This window comes from Hyaena hyaena, unplaced genomic scaffold, assembly GCF_003009895.1.
Source record: "Hyaena hyaena isolate Hyena2069 unplaced genomic scaffold, ASM300989v1 scaffold_1578, whole genome shotgun sequence".
Classification (NCBI taxonomy): domain Eukaryota; kingdom Metazoa; phylum Chordata; class Mammalia; order Carnivora; family Hyaenidae; genus Hyaena; species Hyaena hyaena.
In genome coordinates this window covers 103130-118702 of record NW_024082214.1, presented here as the reverse complement: position 1 = coordinate 118702, position 15573 = coordinate 103130, and the positions used below count along the sequence as shown (strand labels likewise).

The window sequence follows — 15573 nt, the reverse complement described above, 5'->3', positions numbered from 1 at the left end:
GATTCTAACAGATACTTGTTCACCAATGTTAATTGCCGTATTGCATGGACAACTTAAATGTCCATCAAAAAATAAATGGGTAAGAAAAATTTAGTACACACACACCAACACAGACACACACAGACAGACACACACACACACACACACACACACACACAGTGGAATAGTTGACTATGAAAAGATACAGTTCTGATACATGCTACAACATGGATAAACTTTGAAAACATGTTAAGTGAAATAAACCATACACAAAAGAACAAATATTGTATGAAAAATGTATCTATTTATAAAAAAATATTTAGAATAGGCATATTTATGGAGACAGAAGGTAGACTGGGAATTACCAGGGGCTGAAGGGAGGGGAGAATTGAGAGTTACTGCTTAATGGTTATTCAGTTATTCTGGGGGGGAGATGAAAAGCTGGAAATACTATTGATGGCTGCACAACACTGTGAATGTAATTTATGTCACTAAATTGTGCACTTAAAATAATCAAAATATCAACTTTCATGTTATATATATTTTACCACAAAAAAAAATGTGAAACATGTTGAAAGTGATGGACCATGAAGGCTTAGTTAGTTGGTAGGGAATGAAGGTAAGGCAGGAGGTGGCCTACACAAATGGAAAAAGCAGAAGAGATAAGGGGCAGCTGTGTCTGACAACATTCAAATTTAAGTTTGGGTTGCACCACATACTTTTCCAAGGGCTGTGTGGGGTTACAGTTACAAAGTAGGTATATATGCTGGCGCCAGATTCGGACTGCAAAGGTTTGAATATCAGCTCTGCTACTAACCAACTCAATGAAGTTGGCCAAATTACTAACCAATCAGTGTCTCCACTTTCTCACATGTTTTAGTAATTAAATGAGTTAATACAAATAAAACACATAGGATGGTATCCAGCACATAGTAAGCACTTAATAAATGTATAAATGTTAATAATTATTATTACTATACATAACAAAAGTTCATGCTTTGGAGTTGAGACATTCTCAAAGCCTAAGCTTCCCCCCTCTATACTGTCTCTAAACACAAGCTCCAACTTACTAAGACTCCAGGGCATAGTATAAAGATACAAAGGGTAAAATACAGGAGTAAACAAAAAAACTTTGGAAACACAGAAGGAGCTATTAATTCCAACATTGAGACAGGGGGGATAAATGTGTCAGGGAAGACTTCAATTGGCCTGGCATCTGAGACAACGAAAGCAGGAAATTCCATAAAATAGTCAGGAAACAATAGCCCAGTGTGGATTGAATGTAGATCACATGTTGGGATATAATGGGAAAAATGGAAAATGCTGAAAGATACAGAGCTTTGAAAGCCTTGTTAGGATATTGTATAGATGAATTCCCATTGAAAATCCCTCTTTTAAAAGTAAGGGTGCGGTGTGCTGTAAGATTAATTACTTTACTTTATGAGATGTGAGAGAAAGAGGAGAAATACATCCTGATTTTTACCTTCAGAGGTAACGTAACATTTTAAGAAAAGTAACATTAGATCAGCCCTTACACTTCATGGGGTTGCCCGAACTCTTTTTCTAGAAAAGGAGTGAAACAAGGGATGAACAACAGGGTTTTGACTTCAAGTACATCCCAGGAAAAATTTGGGAAATGACTGTCTCCCACAACTCCCACCCAAGGAGAGGCCATCAGATTGTTGCCTTGACACAAATATCTGCATACCTCAAATTCATCTTTCTCTTTAAACGATGGGAAATTCCATAGCTATCGATTTATTGTGTGCTCAATAGAGCATTTAAGACCCAGAATATTTCCAAAAGATCTGGTCCAGTTGTATTGTGAAGACCCCCATTCTGAAATTAGTACACATAGCTGGAATTACAGAGGGTTAAAAAACAAAATCATCTAAGTTACAGCTGCACATTGCAAAAGGCCCACTTTTTTCACCCTTAATGAACTTATGTGGCCAGTCGCCTTTCACTTTAATTCCTAAATGTATAACAGATAAGTTCAGAACTGACTTTAATAGAAATTAAACTAGGGATGGCTTCTAAAACCAGGAGTACATGACAGACACTCTGTTGAGATTTTTTCAGTTTAGGCCTTCCCCCAAATACATTAGGAGAGAGAGGAAGTTCAAAAGAAAGACTAGTATTTGTACACTGATCCTAATATCTATATTTTCCAATTCTGGGAAGTAAACGAAAAAGGACAATAACAGCAAAAGAAGGCAGAGGTGACCCTTGATCCCAATCTATACTCTGGCATTCTATGCCAGCCAGAACCTAGTTTTCGTTAGGTATACTCAGGAGGAGCTGAAGCAGTATAGAGAACATGGCTTCAGCTCTGTAAACTGCACAAATAAGATAGGATAATGGAATTAGGGGAATTAATTCCTTCCTAACTACACACCCCTAAAGGACTTTGGAATCCTGTAGCTATCTCACTGAGCTCAACATTCTGAGCTCTGACCAAAAGGGATCAGCACAAACACAGTGCTGCCACCAAGGATAGGTGCAAATTACCAAGTTCAAAGCATTGGCCAGCAAACAAAAGTAAGGATGAGAGTAAACTGTCACCAAGGCAGGACAAATGAGACTATCCATGAAGCAGTTTCTATAGTTGGTCTTCAAGACCCTCCCTTGAGACCTAGGACTAAAGGGGAAGGGACTCTCAGATGAAACAGCAAACCTGGTACACCTGGATGGGCATACCTAGAAGTTGAGGGCACAATGGGGCTGGGTCCTTTCAGAACCATACTTCCATGGCTTTTCTGAATGGGGATAAGAACCAGGAATCCTCTTGGGAGTTAAAAAGGTTCAAGACAGGGGCGCCTGGGTGGCTCAGTCGGTTGAGCGTCAGACATCAGCTCAAGTCATGATCTCATGGTTTGTGGGTTCCGGCCCCACGTTGGGCTCTGTGCTGCCAGCTCAGAGCCTTGAGCTTGCTTCAGATTCTGTGTCTCCCTCTCCCTCTGCCCCTCCCCACTTCATGCTCTGTTTCTCTCTGTCTCTCAATAACAAATAAATATAAAAAAAAATTTTACCTGCACTTAAAAAAAAAAAAAAAGCTTCAAGATATCCTAATGAGATACCCTATGTTAAAGGGTGAACAGAAGTTCTGGGACTCAGATTGGAATGAAAGTACCTGTGGTTCCCTTTCTCCAAGGTCTGTGTCCTCACCCCTTTCCCCAGACCTGCCCAGATGTCATCTAGCAACACAGTCCGGTCTTCTTGTGTATAATGATTCTACTCCTTGAACATGTTGAAAGTAAAAGATCTATCAATGTGAACTTGCTTGGTTTGTACACTCCTACACATACAGATAGTGCTCTTTATAGTCTTTGTGTTATTTCTGCTTTATCCTTCCGACTAGACTTTAACTAAAGAACTAGGACAATGTTTTCACCAGTTTTAGCATGCAACTTTATTAACATGTAAATGAAGTTTCAAATGAATACACTTATGTCAATATAAAGCACAATAATATAGCTTACTCAGGATGAATAAGTTCATTATCAGGTCATATTGCAGAAAGATTAAAAATATCTCAATTTATATAGCACAACAAAAATTAACAAACATTCAAGCTCTGAAGATCATTTGGTATGCATAAAATTGCCTCCATCAACACAAATAGCATAAATATTGAACTTACAATTATAATATGCATAGCTTCATATTATAATACCAAAACAATTTTCATGGCTCTGAGAACATATAGCTATTTAGAGTTTGAGTATTAATCGTATAACTTTATCTCTCACCTCAGGATCACTGTGCTCTGCTAAGTCTTGGAGTTTCTGACCAAACTCTTTTGCTTCCTGGAATATGGAAATAAGCTCAGATTTAGTGAACTCTTCCTTGGTAAATAGCTTCACCTTCTTTTTGAATTGGAAATTTATATTCTCAAATATTTCAATGATACTAAGAATATTAGCCTTTGACTCATTCTTGTTAAAGGGTGCAACCAATGATGACAGTACTTTGGCACTTATCAGTTCTCTTGTATTGGCTTGATTTTTAGACAAGTGCGAAAACACTTTTAAAACATAAAGCTTGGTTTTGACACTTCCTTTGTTTAACAAGGTGAGGAAATCTGGAATATAATTAGCAATTATATGGTGATCCTCAAATTTCATGCTGAGGTGCACTAATAATTTTAGTCCAGCCAGTTGCACAGGGGAGTTTAAGGGATAAGAGATTATGTCCTTACAAACCTGATGTATGTAGGACTCTCCTGGTTTTGGTTCTTCAGAAGGCTCAGAGTTGTCATTTAAAGCTCTAGGGTGTTCTGTAACATTGGGATTATTGACCAAGTTTTCAATCATAACAGTAATACCTACATCATGAATTATATCTTGGGTAAATGGATAAGCAGGACTGATTCCCATTATCATTGTTGCTATTTCATGAATAAAAGGATCCTTAGTTAACTTAAGTAGTGCAACAAGTTTATCGAACTCTTTAGGCTCTAAACTAAAGTCACGTGATTTACAGCGGCAGGCTCTTGGATTGGGCCCATACTTTTCCCTATACCTAACCTGGCTTTTGATCTCAGCTAAAGTTTGGAAGTAAGGCCCATTATAGGGTGGGATCTTGGTCAGAGGCCGAATCCCCAGAGGAGTTTCAATCAAGGTCTCAACGAGCGTCCAATTCCCTTCTGGAGGCAAGGATGGCTCCCCTCCCTCTATTGGGACTAGGACACTATACCTGGCCCTTGACCATGCTGCTGCTTTTTGCTTTATAGTGAGTTCAGGTTTGGGTATGGGCTTTGGCTTTTCCTGGATCTTAGGTGGAGGCTTATAAACTTGAGAAGGAGTCTCCTCTTCAGGCCAGAACCAGGATCCTACACTAGGCTCTTCTCCGGTCCAGAACCAGGAGCAGACGTTTTCTTCATCCTCATCACTGGACTCAATTACAATACCACCACTGTCTCCAGCCCCAGCCCTGAATTTGATGTTGTCCTCTCTCCTCTGGGGCCTGGACTCAATATTGGCCTTATCATCAGCCTTGCAAAAGGACCTGATATTGGATTCACTTCCAGCACCAGCCTTGACTTTGTACTTGGTCACAGCACTGACCTTGGCCATAGGCATCACCTTTGACCTGGCTTCGGGCACTATACCAGGTTCTGCCAGGGATTCTGCCTTAGTCTCAGTCATGACTCTAGTCTTAGCCATAGCTTCCATCTTGCTCACATCCCTTGTCATAGCCACGGCCTCAGTGTAGGTCACTGTCTGTGTCCTGGCCACTGCTCCATCCCCAGCCTTGGCCTGGGTCACTGGTCCTGTTTTCAGTTCTGCCTCAGCCACTGCCTTGGCCTGGATCTTAGCCTTGGCTCTAGGGTTGGCAGGGCCACTGATTCCAACTTTTAGGCAAACTTCAGCCCCTCCTCTGCCTCTGCCTTGCCTCAGAGCCAGTCATGACCCCAAAGACAAGGCCAAGTTATATACCCCCCAACCCCATCTCAGCCTTGACTGAAGGTCTGTCCCAGGTTGGTGTTTTCATACAAAGTCCATTCGTCACTCGGCCCCCTTTCCAACTACAGGCTCTGCCAATGATATAAACAACGTGCAGAGGAAGTTCACTCAGGGAAAGGAAGAATGGCTGTGTGCCTGAGCGCAGCCCTGTGGAGGGTGGTGGTCTTCATCCACTCCAAGGCCACCAGATCTGCCACTGAAGTTGGTCCTAGGGGTGGAGGAAGGAAATGGGGCTTTGAGTCTCTTCCAATTTATTTCTTATATTGATTAGAACAGAGAGACAGGAGAGTTATGGACATTCAGTGCTAAGTGGGAGAGGTAGATAATTAGCACACTCTCTCCTCATTGCACACTCTCTACAAAACTGAAGGTACTACTAATCTCCTTTGCAGACACAAAACAGAAGTATGGAGAATGGGTGGGAAAGCTGAATGGGAGTGAGAGAGGCTAAGGAATCCCTAGACTGGCTCTTTATCCTTGCTGGACCGAAACAGATCTCTACTACTTCATCCTACAGGTCTACTGGGAAAACCTTCATACTAATACCAACCTTCACTGATCTGGAGTAATTTTCTCCCCCTTTCCTTGCTTCCAATGTTGGCAAGACCTACAGCATACCTACAGGCAGCTCGATGGACAAATAAACAAATAAGAGGATATGGAAACTGATCTCCTGCTTAAAAGACCTTGGTCCCTGGTCCCTATATGTGTAGTTTGTCTAGTATTTCCTTCCTTCTGATACCATAACCCCACTGCCCTAATTCAGGACTGGCCCTCCTCCTCCCTGTTGCCCACCACTTGTCTGTTCAGTGACTGCCTTTGCAGTTCTCTAGTTCAAAATTGGCCTGGGTGAATCATAAGAATAGGAAAAGCAAAGTGGAAAGTCAGAAAAACAACTGTTAACCTTCTATAATCCCAAAGTTTTCAAAGACCCCGAACTAAACCAGCAGAGGACCAAACAGGGGTTACTAAACTGGAAAACTAAAGAGAACAGAATTCTCTAGTCTCAATCCTCTCCTGTCCATCTACCCTCACACCAATCATAACAGGCACAGGGCATTTTTCTCTTCATTATTTTCTAGGTTTAAGCTGGGTTACGACTTGCAAAACTTCACAACTGGGAGTTCCACAGACCTGGGGATGGGTCTGTACACAGAGATTCACAAACACAGGAGACAATGGAGACTGAGTCCTTGATAGAGATCAGCACCTGAGATCTGTATCCCTTCTGTACACAGGTACCTGTTTGCCAATATTTTCTGCACCTCTTCTTCCTCTCCCTCCCTCCAAATTCCTCTGCTCCATTCCAAAGTCTGACAATTCTCCTGCACAAATAATACAAATATCCCTGCAAGATGGTGGTGGTGATAGTAGAGATGGAAGGCTCCGACAAGCCATGGAAGTTGTTTGGAAATCAATGAAAAGCATAATTCCAAATTTAACCTAAGCTCTTACCTTCCCTTCCTCTCCTTAAAGCATATCATTTTATGCAACACAACAGGAGCAAGGGAGGACTGTTTGGAAAGCAAGCTCCTACCTGTTCTAGTCTTTGCCATCTACCAACTCCAAGCACTGCCCACCCAGGAGAAATAAGGCCAAGTTTCCTTGTCTTAACCCCCTCCTTTGTGGTCTGCGAGCCTCTACAGAGCTTTACAAAAAGATGTTGGACCGAAAACTTAGGAACAGGCCTACACATATAAACACACGTCACACACCCAAAGACCAAATGAAAAGACAGTGGGAGAGACTTGATTATTAACGATCAGACTAGTAACCAGTACATGAAACGATGTTCTAATCCAGGGCCATGATTATCAAACAGTTACAATTCTTTTCACACTCTCTCCCTCCCAGGGTTCCTGAACAGCTGTTCTCAACCCTGGCAGCAGCCCCTCCTGCTATTATATAAATCCACATTTCTCCGCTAGAAGCCGCTACTATACTCCTTTACGTTCCCAAACACCGTCAGAGGTGGGATTACTGTTTGGAAATCAAGCTAGCAAGAAACAGATCATTTTAAATTTATAGTTGTGTGCCACTCAAATTACCCCTGTCCCTTTCCCTCCTCTCACCACTCGCGCCCCCGACCGGATCACGTATCCCACCTTTCTGTGATACCCATCTCCACACTCCCAAGCGATGCCCGCCTTCTCACTGACCTGTTTTGCTTGGATCAGTGGCAGTTTTCTTATTTCCTTGACTCTAGGGAGTGCCGTGCCCTACAGAAATAGGGACAGAGAGTCAGATGACACGAGGACACAAGACAATGGCGGCGACTGTGTTTGCAGACTGGCCCGGCACCTTGGATTTAGGACGCCCGATACCTGCTTTGGCGGAGTAAAGGCCACAAATGGCAAACAATGGTCACTCTTCTGTATATCCTTTCCTCCCGTCCCCAAACCTCCTCTGGGACCCACGCCTAGCGACTAATTAACAGCTACCTTTTCCTCCGCAGACTTTGGCCACGTCCCCAGTACCAAATGCGTCAGCGGGAGGAGCTTGAGCGTAGTGTAAGGGGATCCGGCTTTATGTTAGCGGAATGATACCAAGCTTTGCATAGCCCCGCTTCGCCTCAGTCGGTTAGCTCCCCCGTGACTTTTTCTCCTGGAAGGTGCGGGGACGGCATTTGATTATAGAGGAAGCAGCGCTGGACGGAGAAAGGTAAACAAATATCAAAGGGTCTCAGCATTAGTTCCCTTATTTCAGGATCTCCGCCTCCAAGCATACACTTTTTTTTTCTTCTTGAACTGAAACGCGTGCGACTTTCGGGCAGTGGCGTCACTTTACTCTCGCCGATCTTGCGGAAGGATACCGAAGTGTCCGTTTACACAATTCACCTTTCCAAATCCTAGGCCCACCTAAATAGGCGGGTTGTGAGAGGGGGCCAAGATAAGAGAGTCTGGAAAGAAGCTCAAGACTGAGAGAAGGGAGTGTCTTCTAATCTATTCTAAAGCCATGTCCCCCCTATGAGAGAAGTCCGTTCAAACTGTCATTCCAAGCGTTTAATTCTTTGCACCAATTGGGCTACTGTGGGCTTGGCATCTGGAAAACTTCTGTGGTTTGACCTGTGATCAATATCAAACACCTTAGGCTTTCATTGCTCCTCTCCAGTAAGTCTCTCATCTTTATTACTTACCACGTTTCTTGCACTGAAATAGTCGAAGCTAAGGTGGGATAAAGATATAGTGAAAGCAGTGATGGACAGAGAGAAGCATATTAACACCAAACTACCCCTTTGTGTACCTGTCCCATTATCAAGCTCTGCCTCCCCTCCTGATGTCCAGGATATTTCCTGCACCTAAATATGCATGGGCCTGAGCATGGGCAAGAGGAAAACAACTCTGTACTCATCAAAGAGGATTAATAGTGAAATAACTTGCACCTATAAACTACCTGTGTTAGAGGTTCTAGAGTGGCCTTCCCAAGTTTTTTCATTGTTCATGGGGCCATGGAAGGGAAGAAGGTGGGAGGGGACTCCTAAGGAGGCCTCACCACTGTCTTTCTTCTAAAGGAAAGCATACCTTGACCTCTAACCCAGAGAAGGAACCACTAGTCTGTGCCCAGAGTCATTCTTTCTACCACACTGTGTTTTTGTTTTTGTTTTTCTCATTCAAAATGATAGCACACTGCCATGTCCAGGTCCAACAGTTGCCCAAGAAAAAAAACTTGTCCATGTAAAGACCCAGATAGGGTCATACAACCCTTCCTATCTGTCACCTCACAGTCAGGTGTCAGGCACTAGGTAGGGACAGTTTTGGCTTCTTTTACATGCTCCTCTCTAAGGAAAGGGACACTATTCATGCACTTCTCAAGGCAGATCCTAGCTGCTCCCCTTTTCTTTTACCACTACATTCTGCCTAATGAATGTATATGCTTTTTCTCCCTGAGTATATAAATTTCTTTGAATTTCCATTCTGAGCAGAGTCAGGAGGGAATTTGAATTAGATTGTAAGTTCCATGAAGGAAGGGCCCCTTTCACAGTCTTTCCCCCCTGTTCTCAGTCTTGTTCACCACTGTATCCTCAGTGCCATACATGGAAGACAAAGTAGTCAGTTAATAGTTGAAGGAGGTGAGGGCCATTGAATCATTAGAATTTCATGGTATCTTCTGTTGGTTGTAGATTAATGCCTGTCTATAAGTGTGTCTTTGTCTTTGATGTCTGTAACTCCAGGGCTTAGCCCAGAGTCTGCCACCCAAGAGATGCTTTATATATAATTTTTCAATGGAGGAAGGAAGCAAGGATTTACCAAAATATATTTTAGAAAGAAACTTGGGGTATCTTCACATCTCATATTGTAATAACATTTGGAGGATACATATAATTTGGATTTAGTATTAGTGGTTTGTTATTCTTTTTTGATAACATAAGTGCAAAGTATAATTACAGTGATACATTGTTTTTCATCTATCATATTGGCAGAGAAGAAAAATTTGGAAACAAACCATATTGGAGAAGAGGTGAGAAAACTGGCATTCCTATAGCTTATTAGTTGGAGTATAAATTGTTACACCCTCTGTGAAGGTTATTTAGCAATGTTTATCAAAATACTAATGCACATAACAATTGACCAGAAATTATACTTTAATAAGCTATCCTAAAGTATTATTTGTACATTGAAAAATGCTATATTTATAAGGATATTCACGCATTGTTTTCAATAGTAAAAGATTGGAAAATTTGGAAATAATCGTAAATGGGGTAGGTTAAATAAATTATAGTGTGTCTCCATGCAACATGCAGCTGTTAAAAAGAAAGAGCAGCCCTACCTACATATACTGATATGGGAATGATGTCCAAAACACATTTTTAAGCCAAGAAAGCAAGATACAGAACAATGTTTAGTGTGCCAGCATTTGTTTATTAGTACTCCAGATTTGAAGGACAGGTTTGTTCCAAGAATCCTTTATCTACACACTTCTGTGCAATTCACAATCGAGTTTACTAGATAAGTCCATAATAAATGATGTTCTAGTACTAATACTGCTACTAAGGATAATGCTTTCCATTTAGGAGATTGTGTTCGAACCCATATGGAAACGTGATATGAAACAGCATTCTTGATACTCATAAAACATCCAAGGAATAGTAATGGTAGCTATTGAAAATGATGATTATAAGAGTTATGCTTTTATGTCTTAGGCATCTTTATTGTTTTGGAGAGGTTCCATATTTGGACCCTTCCATTGGAGGAAACAGAGAAGAGTGAGACAGTAGTTCTCATGATCATACTTTTAATTGAATTTGTATGTTGCTTATTCTGAAAATGATTTAGTTTCTTTTCTACTGCATAATTTTCTATTGAAATTGCCAGGAATGTCTATTTTCCACATCCTTTAACTTATTTTTTATTACCTAAATTATATATGTTCACAGTAAAAAACCTAGTAATTGTATGAAAATTAAAATAAAAAGATATCAAATTTCCTAACACTGATAAATACTCCTAACTTGTTGGTAATATCTTTCCAGACTTTTAGAAATGCAAATATGTGTATATATATTTACACATACACACACATGCATGCACACACACATCTTCCAAAAATAATATTTCATTATACTTATTTCATACTTATTCATTCATTATACTTATTTTATTGTTCAGTTATCTTTCCAGCAACATAAAACATTCTGTTATTTCTCCCATTTTAAAAACACACTATCTTGAGACCCCCTCTTTCCACAACACTTCTGTCTCCACCATTTCTTGCTTCAAAGATTTTTCTACTTGTTTATTTATAGTATTTTTCAATTTGTTTTCTTAAAATTGCTTAGGAAAATTTTAATGACATAAGGAAAATTCTTATGAAATGATGCCAAGTGAAAAAATATATATTCTCTAAAACAATTTCATCCAGGATATAAATTATATAAGGAAATAGTATGTGCAAAGAAAAGCAAACATGAGCAGTAGTGATCGCATTTATGGTATGGATAATGTGAGGTTTATCCTCATAGTTTTATACCCTTCTTTATTTCCCACATTTCTACAATAAGTATATTATATTCATAAAAAATTCAGTATTATTTTTTAAAAGACTCCACTGTGGATTTTTAAAAATTGTGGCAAAATACAGACAACATAACATTTATCATTTTAAGCATTTTAAAGCATACAATTCAGTAGCATTAAGTACATCCAAAATGTTGTACAACCATCATCATTATCTAGTTTCAGAAATTATTCAGAAACCTCATACCATTAATTACTCACTACTGTTCCTCCCCCACCTAGCTTCTGGAAACCACTAATCTGCTTTCTGTTGTGTGGTTTACATATTCTGGATAGTTCATATAAATGACTTTCTCTCATTTTGCAAAATGTTTTCAAGGTTCATCCATATTTTAGCTATTTTTTATTGTGGAAAATGTCATATAACAAAATTCACTTTTTTAACCATTTCAAAGTTTGCATATAGTACAATCAAGTTTTGTACAACCATCACTACTATCTAGTTCCAAAACATTTTCATCACTCCAAAAGCATATCCATGTCTATTAAGCACCCAGGCCCCATTCCACCCATTGCCTAGCTCCTGGAAAACACTGATCTACTTTCTATATCTATGGATTATTCAGGATGGTTCATATAAATGGAATCATACAATACGTGGTCCTTTGTGACTTACTTCATTTAGAGTAACGTTTTTGAGGTTGATTCATGTTGTAGCATTTACCGATACTTCATTTTTCATGGCTAAATAATATTCCACTGCATGTATATACCATGTTTTGTTTATCCATTTATCTGTCAGTGAGCATTTGGGTTGTTTCCTCCTTTTCACTACTGTGAATAAAGCTGAAGTGAACATCGTTGTATAAATATTTGTTTGAGACCATGCTTTCAATTCTTTGGGGCATACACATAGAAGTAGAATTGCTGGATCATATGGTAATTTTATGTTTAATTTTTAAAATATAATTTATTGTCAAATTGACTAATATACAGTGTATACAGTGTGCTCTTGTTCTTGGGGTAGATACCCATGGTTCATTGCTTACATACAATACACAGTGCTCATCCCAACAAGTGCCCTCCTCAGTGCCCATCACCCATTTTCCCCTCTCCCCCACCCCCTCATCCACCCTCAGTTTGCTCTCTGTATTGAAGAGTCTCTTATGGTTTGCCTACCTCCCTCTCTGATTGTAACTATTTTTTCCCTTCCCCCATGGTCTCTTCTGTTAAGTTTCTCAAGATCCACATATGAGTGAAAACATGTGCTATCTCTCCTTCTCTGACTGATTTATTTCACTCAGGATAATAACTTCCAGTTCCATCCACGTTGCTGCAAGTGACATGATTTCATTCTTTCTCATTGCTAAGTAGTATTCCATTGTATATATAAACCACATCTTCTTTATCCATTCATGTCACTTTCTGTAACAGTGCATGGGAGAAGAATCAGGCACAAACAAGTCAGATGTAAAAAAAAAAAAAAAAAAGGAGCAGGGTATGACAGCTTAGAACGACTGTTACCCCGAACAACTCCGCAGTCCCATATTTATTGAGAATATGCTAATTAGTGCCAGGATTGTTTTTAGTGATCAGAATATGATTTCATGAGAAAAACAGAACTTGCTCAGGCAGGTACATTATGGTTGATCAGGCATAATCAATAAGTTTCATCTGAATAGGTGGTCTCTGAGGAAGCGGAGAAGTCAACACAAAAGAAGCAGGTGATGTTCCTCTCAGGGTGGGCCAGGTATCCCCGGCTGTCCGGCTCCCATATCATAAATCAGCCACTTTCCCAGAGAACCATTACAATGTGTATTGTCTTAGAGCTGTATTAATCATTTATTGATCATTATATACTTTTGTGTACTGTTTTTCTCCATAGCTATATTTTATGGGTCACACTGTTCTAAGGAGTTGCTACACATTCATCAGTCAGTAGACATTTAGACGCTTTCCATAATTTGGCTGTTGTTGAAAGCACTGCTATAAACATTGGAGTACATGTGCTCCTATGAATCAGCACTCCTGTATCCTTTGGATAAATTCCTAGCAGTGCCATCCACTGTTGGATAGGAGGGTAGCTTTATTTTTAATTTGTTGAGGAATCTACACACTGTTTTCCAGAGTGGCTGCACCAGTTTGCATTCCCACAAACAGTGCAAGAGGGTTCACATTTCTCCATATCCTCACCAGAATCTGTTGTGTCCTGAACTGTTCATTTTAGCCACTCTGACTGGTGTGAGGTTATATCTCAGTGTGGTTTTGATATGTGTTTCCCTGATTATGAGTGACGTTGAGCATCCTTTCATGTGTCTGTTGGCAATCTGGATGTCTTCTTTGGAAAAGTGTCTATTCATGTCTTCTGCCCATTTCTTCACTGCATTATTTTTTTTTTTTTTTTGGATGTTCAGTTTGATAAGTTCTTTATAGATTTTGGATACTAACCCTTTATCCAATGTCATTTACAAATATCTTTTCCCATTCCGTCAGTTGTCTTTTAGTTTTGTTGATGTTTCTTTTGCTGTGCAGAAGCCTTTTATCTTGATGAGGTCCCAATAGTTCATTTTTGCTTTTAATCCCCTTGACTTTGGAGATGTGTCAAGCAAGAAATAGCTGGAGCTGAAGTCAAAGAGGTTGTTTCCTGCTTTCTCCTCTAGGCTTTTGATGGTTTCCTATCTCAGATTTAAGTCTTTCATGCATTTTGAGTTTATTTTTATGTATGGTGTAAGAAAGTGGTCTAGTTTCATCCTTCTGCATTTTGTTGTCCAGTTCTCCTAGCACTATTTGCTAAAGAAATTGTTTATTTCCATTGGATATTCTTTCCTGCTTTGTCAAAGATTAGTTGGCCACATGTTTGTGAGTCAAATTCTGGGTTCTCTATTCTATTCCATTGGTCTGGGTGTTTGCTTTTCTGCAAATATCACACTATCTTGATGATTACACCTTTGCAGTAGAGGCTAAAGTCTGGGATTATGATGGCTCCCCCTTTGGTTTTCTTCTTCAATATTACTTTGGCCATTCGGGGTCTTTTGTGATTCCATACAAATTTTAAGATTGTTTGTTCTAGAGTTGAGAAGAATGCTAGTGCAATTTTGATTGGGATTGCATTGAATGTATAGATTGCTTTGGGTAGTATTGGCATTTTAACAATATTTATTCTTCCTATCCATGAGCATGGGATATTTTTCCATTTCTTTGTGTCTTCTTCTATTTCCTTCATAAACTTTCTATAATTTTCAGCATACAGATCTTTTACATATTTGGTTAGGTTTACTCCTAGGTATTTTGTGGTTCTTGGTGCAATTGTGAATGGGATCAATTTCTTGATTTCTCTTTCTGTTGCTTCATTATCTGTGAATAGAAATGCAACCAATTTCTGTACATTGATTTTGTACCCTGAAGCTTCGCTGATTTCAGGTATCAGCTCTAGCAGTTCTAGCAGTTCTATCTGGTGGAGTCTTTCAGGTTTTCCATGTAAAGTATCATGTCACCTGCGAAAAGTAAAAATTTTACTTCTTCTTTGCCAATTTTAATAACTTTAATTTCTTTTTGTTGTCTGATTGCTGATGCTAGGAATTCCAAAACTATGTTAAACAAGGGTGGTGAGAGTGGACATCCCTGTTGTGTTCCTGCTCTCAGAGTGAAAGCTCTCAGTTTTTCCCCATTGAGGAGGTTATTAGATGTGGGCTTTTCATAAATGGCTTTTGTAATGTTTAAGTATTTTCCTTCTATCCCGAATTTCTCGAGGGTCTTTTTTAAGAAACGATGCTGTATATTTTGTCAAAATCTTTTTCTGCATTTATTGACAGGATCATATGGTTCTTTTCTTTTATTAACGTGATATATCACATTGATTGATTTGCATTTTTAAACAGCTATATAGCCCAGGAATGAATCCCATTTGACTGTGGTGAAAAATTCTTTTTCTATACAATTGAATTCAATTTTCTAGTATCTTGATGAGGATTTTTACATCTATGTTCATCAGGGATATTGGCCTATAATTTTCCTTTTTTGTGGGGTCTCTATCTGCCTTGGGAATCAAGGTAATGCTGGCTTCATAGAATGAGTCCAGAAATTTCCTGCTGTTTCTATATTTTTGGAACACTTTGAGAAAGAAAGGTATTAACTCTGGTTTAAATGTGTGATAGAATTCCCCAGGGAAGCCA

General features: G+C 39.5%; 2 protein-coding genes across 3 annotated transcripts in view; both read right to left on the bottom strand.

Annotated features, from left to right (window-relative positions):
• The window catches only part of LOC120226068 (G-protein coupled receptor-associated sorting protein 2), a 126063-nt gene extending 118125 nt beyond the window's left edge, over nucleotides 1–7938 (bottom strand). The window contains exons 1-2 of one of the 2 annotated variants that reach the window (XM_039224261.1): nucleotides 7889–7938; nucleotides 7607–7666 (exon numbers count right to left, since the gene is read on the bottom strand). The gene's annotated coding sequence lies outside the window, so the exon portion shown is untranslated. Of the gene's footprint in view, nucleotides 1–7606; nucleotides 7772–7888 lie in introns of both variants that reach the window. The other variant, XM_039224260.1, reaches the window with a different exon arrangement.
• On the bottom strand, nucleotides 3377–5387 carry ARMCX5 (armadillo repeat containing X-linked 5; the record flags this gene model as incomplete). Its single annotated transcript, XM_039224258.1, has 1 exon — nucleotides 3377–5387. A coding segment is annotated over one exon (1695 nt), but the record flags the coding sequence as incomplete, so codon positions are not given.
• Nucleotides 7939–15573: the final 7635 nt, after the last annotated feature.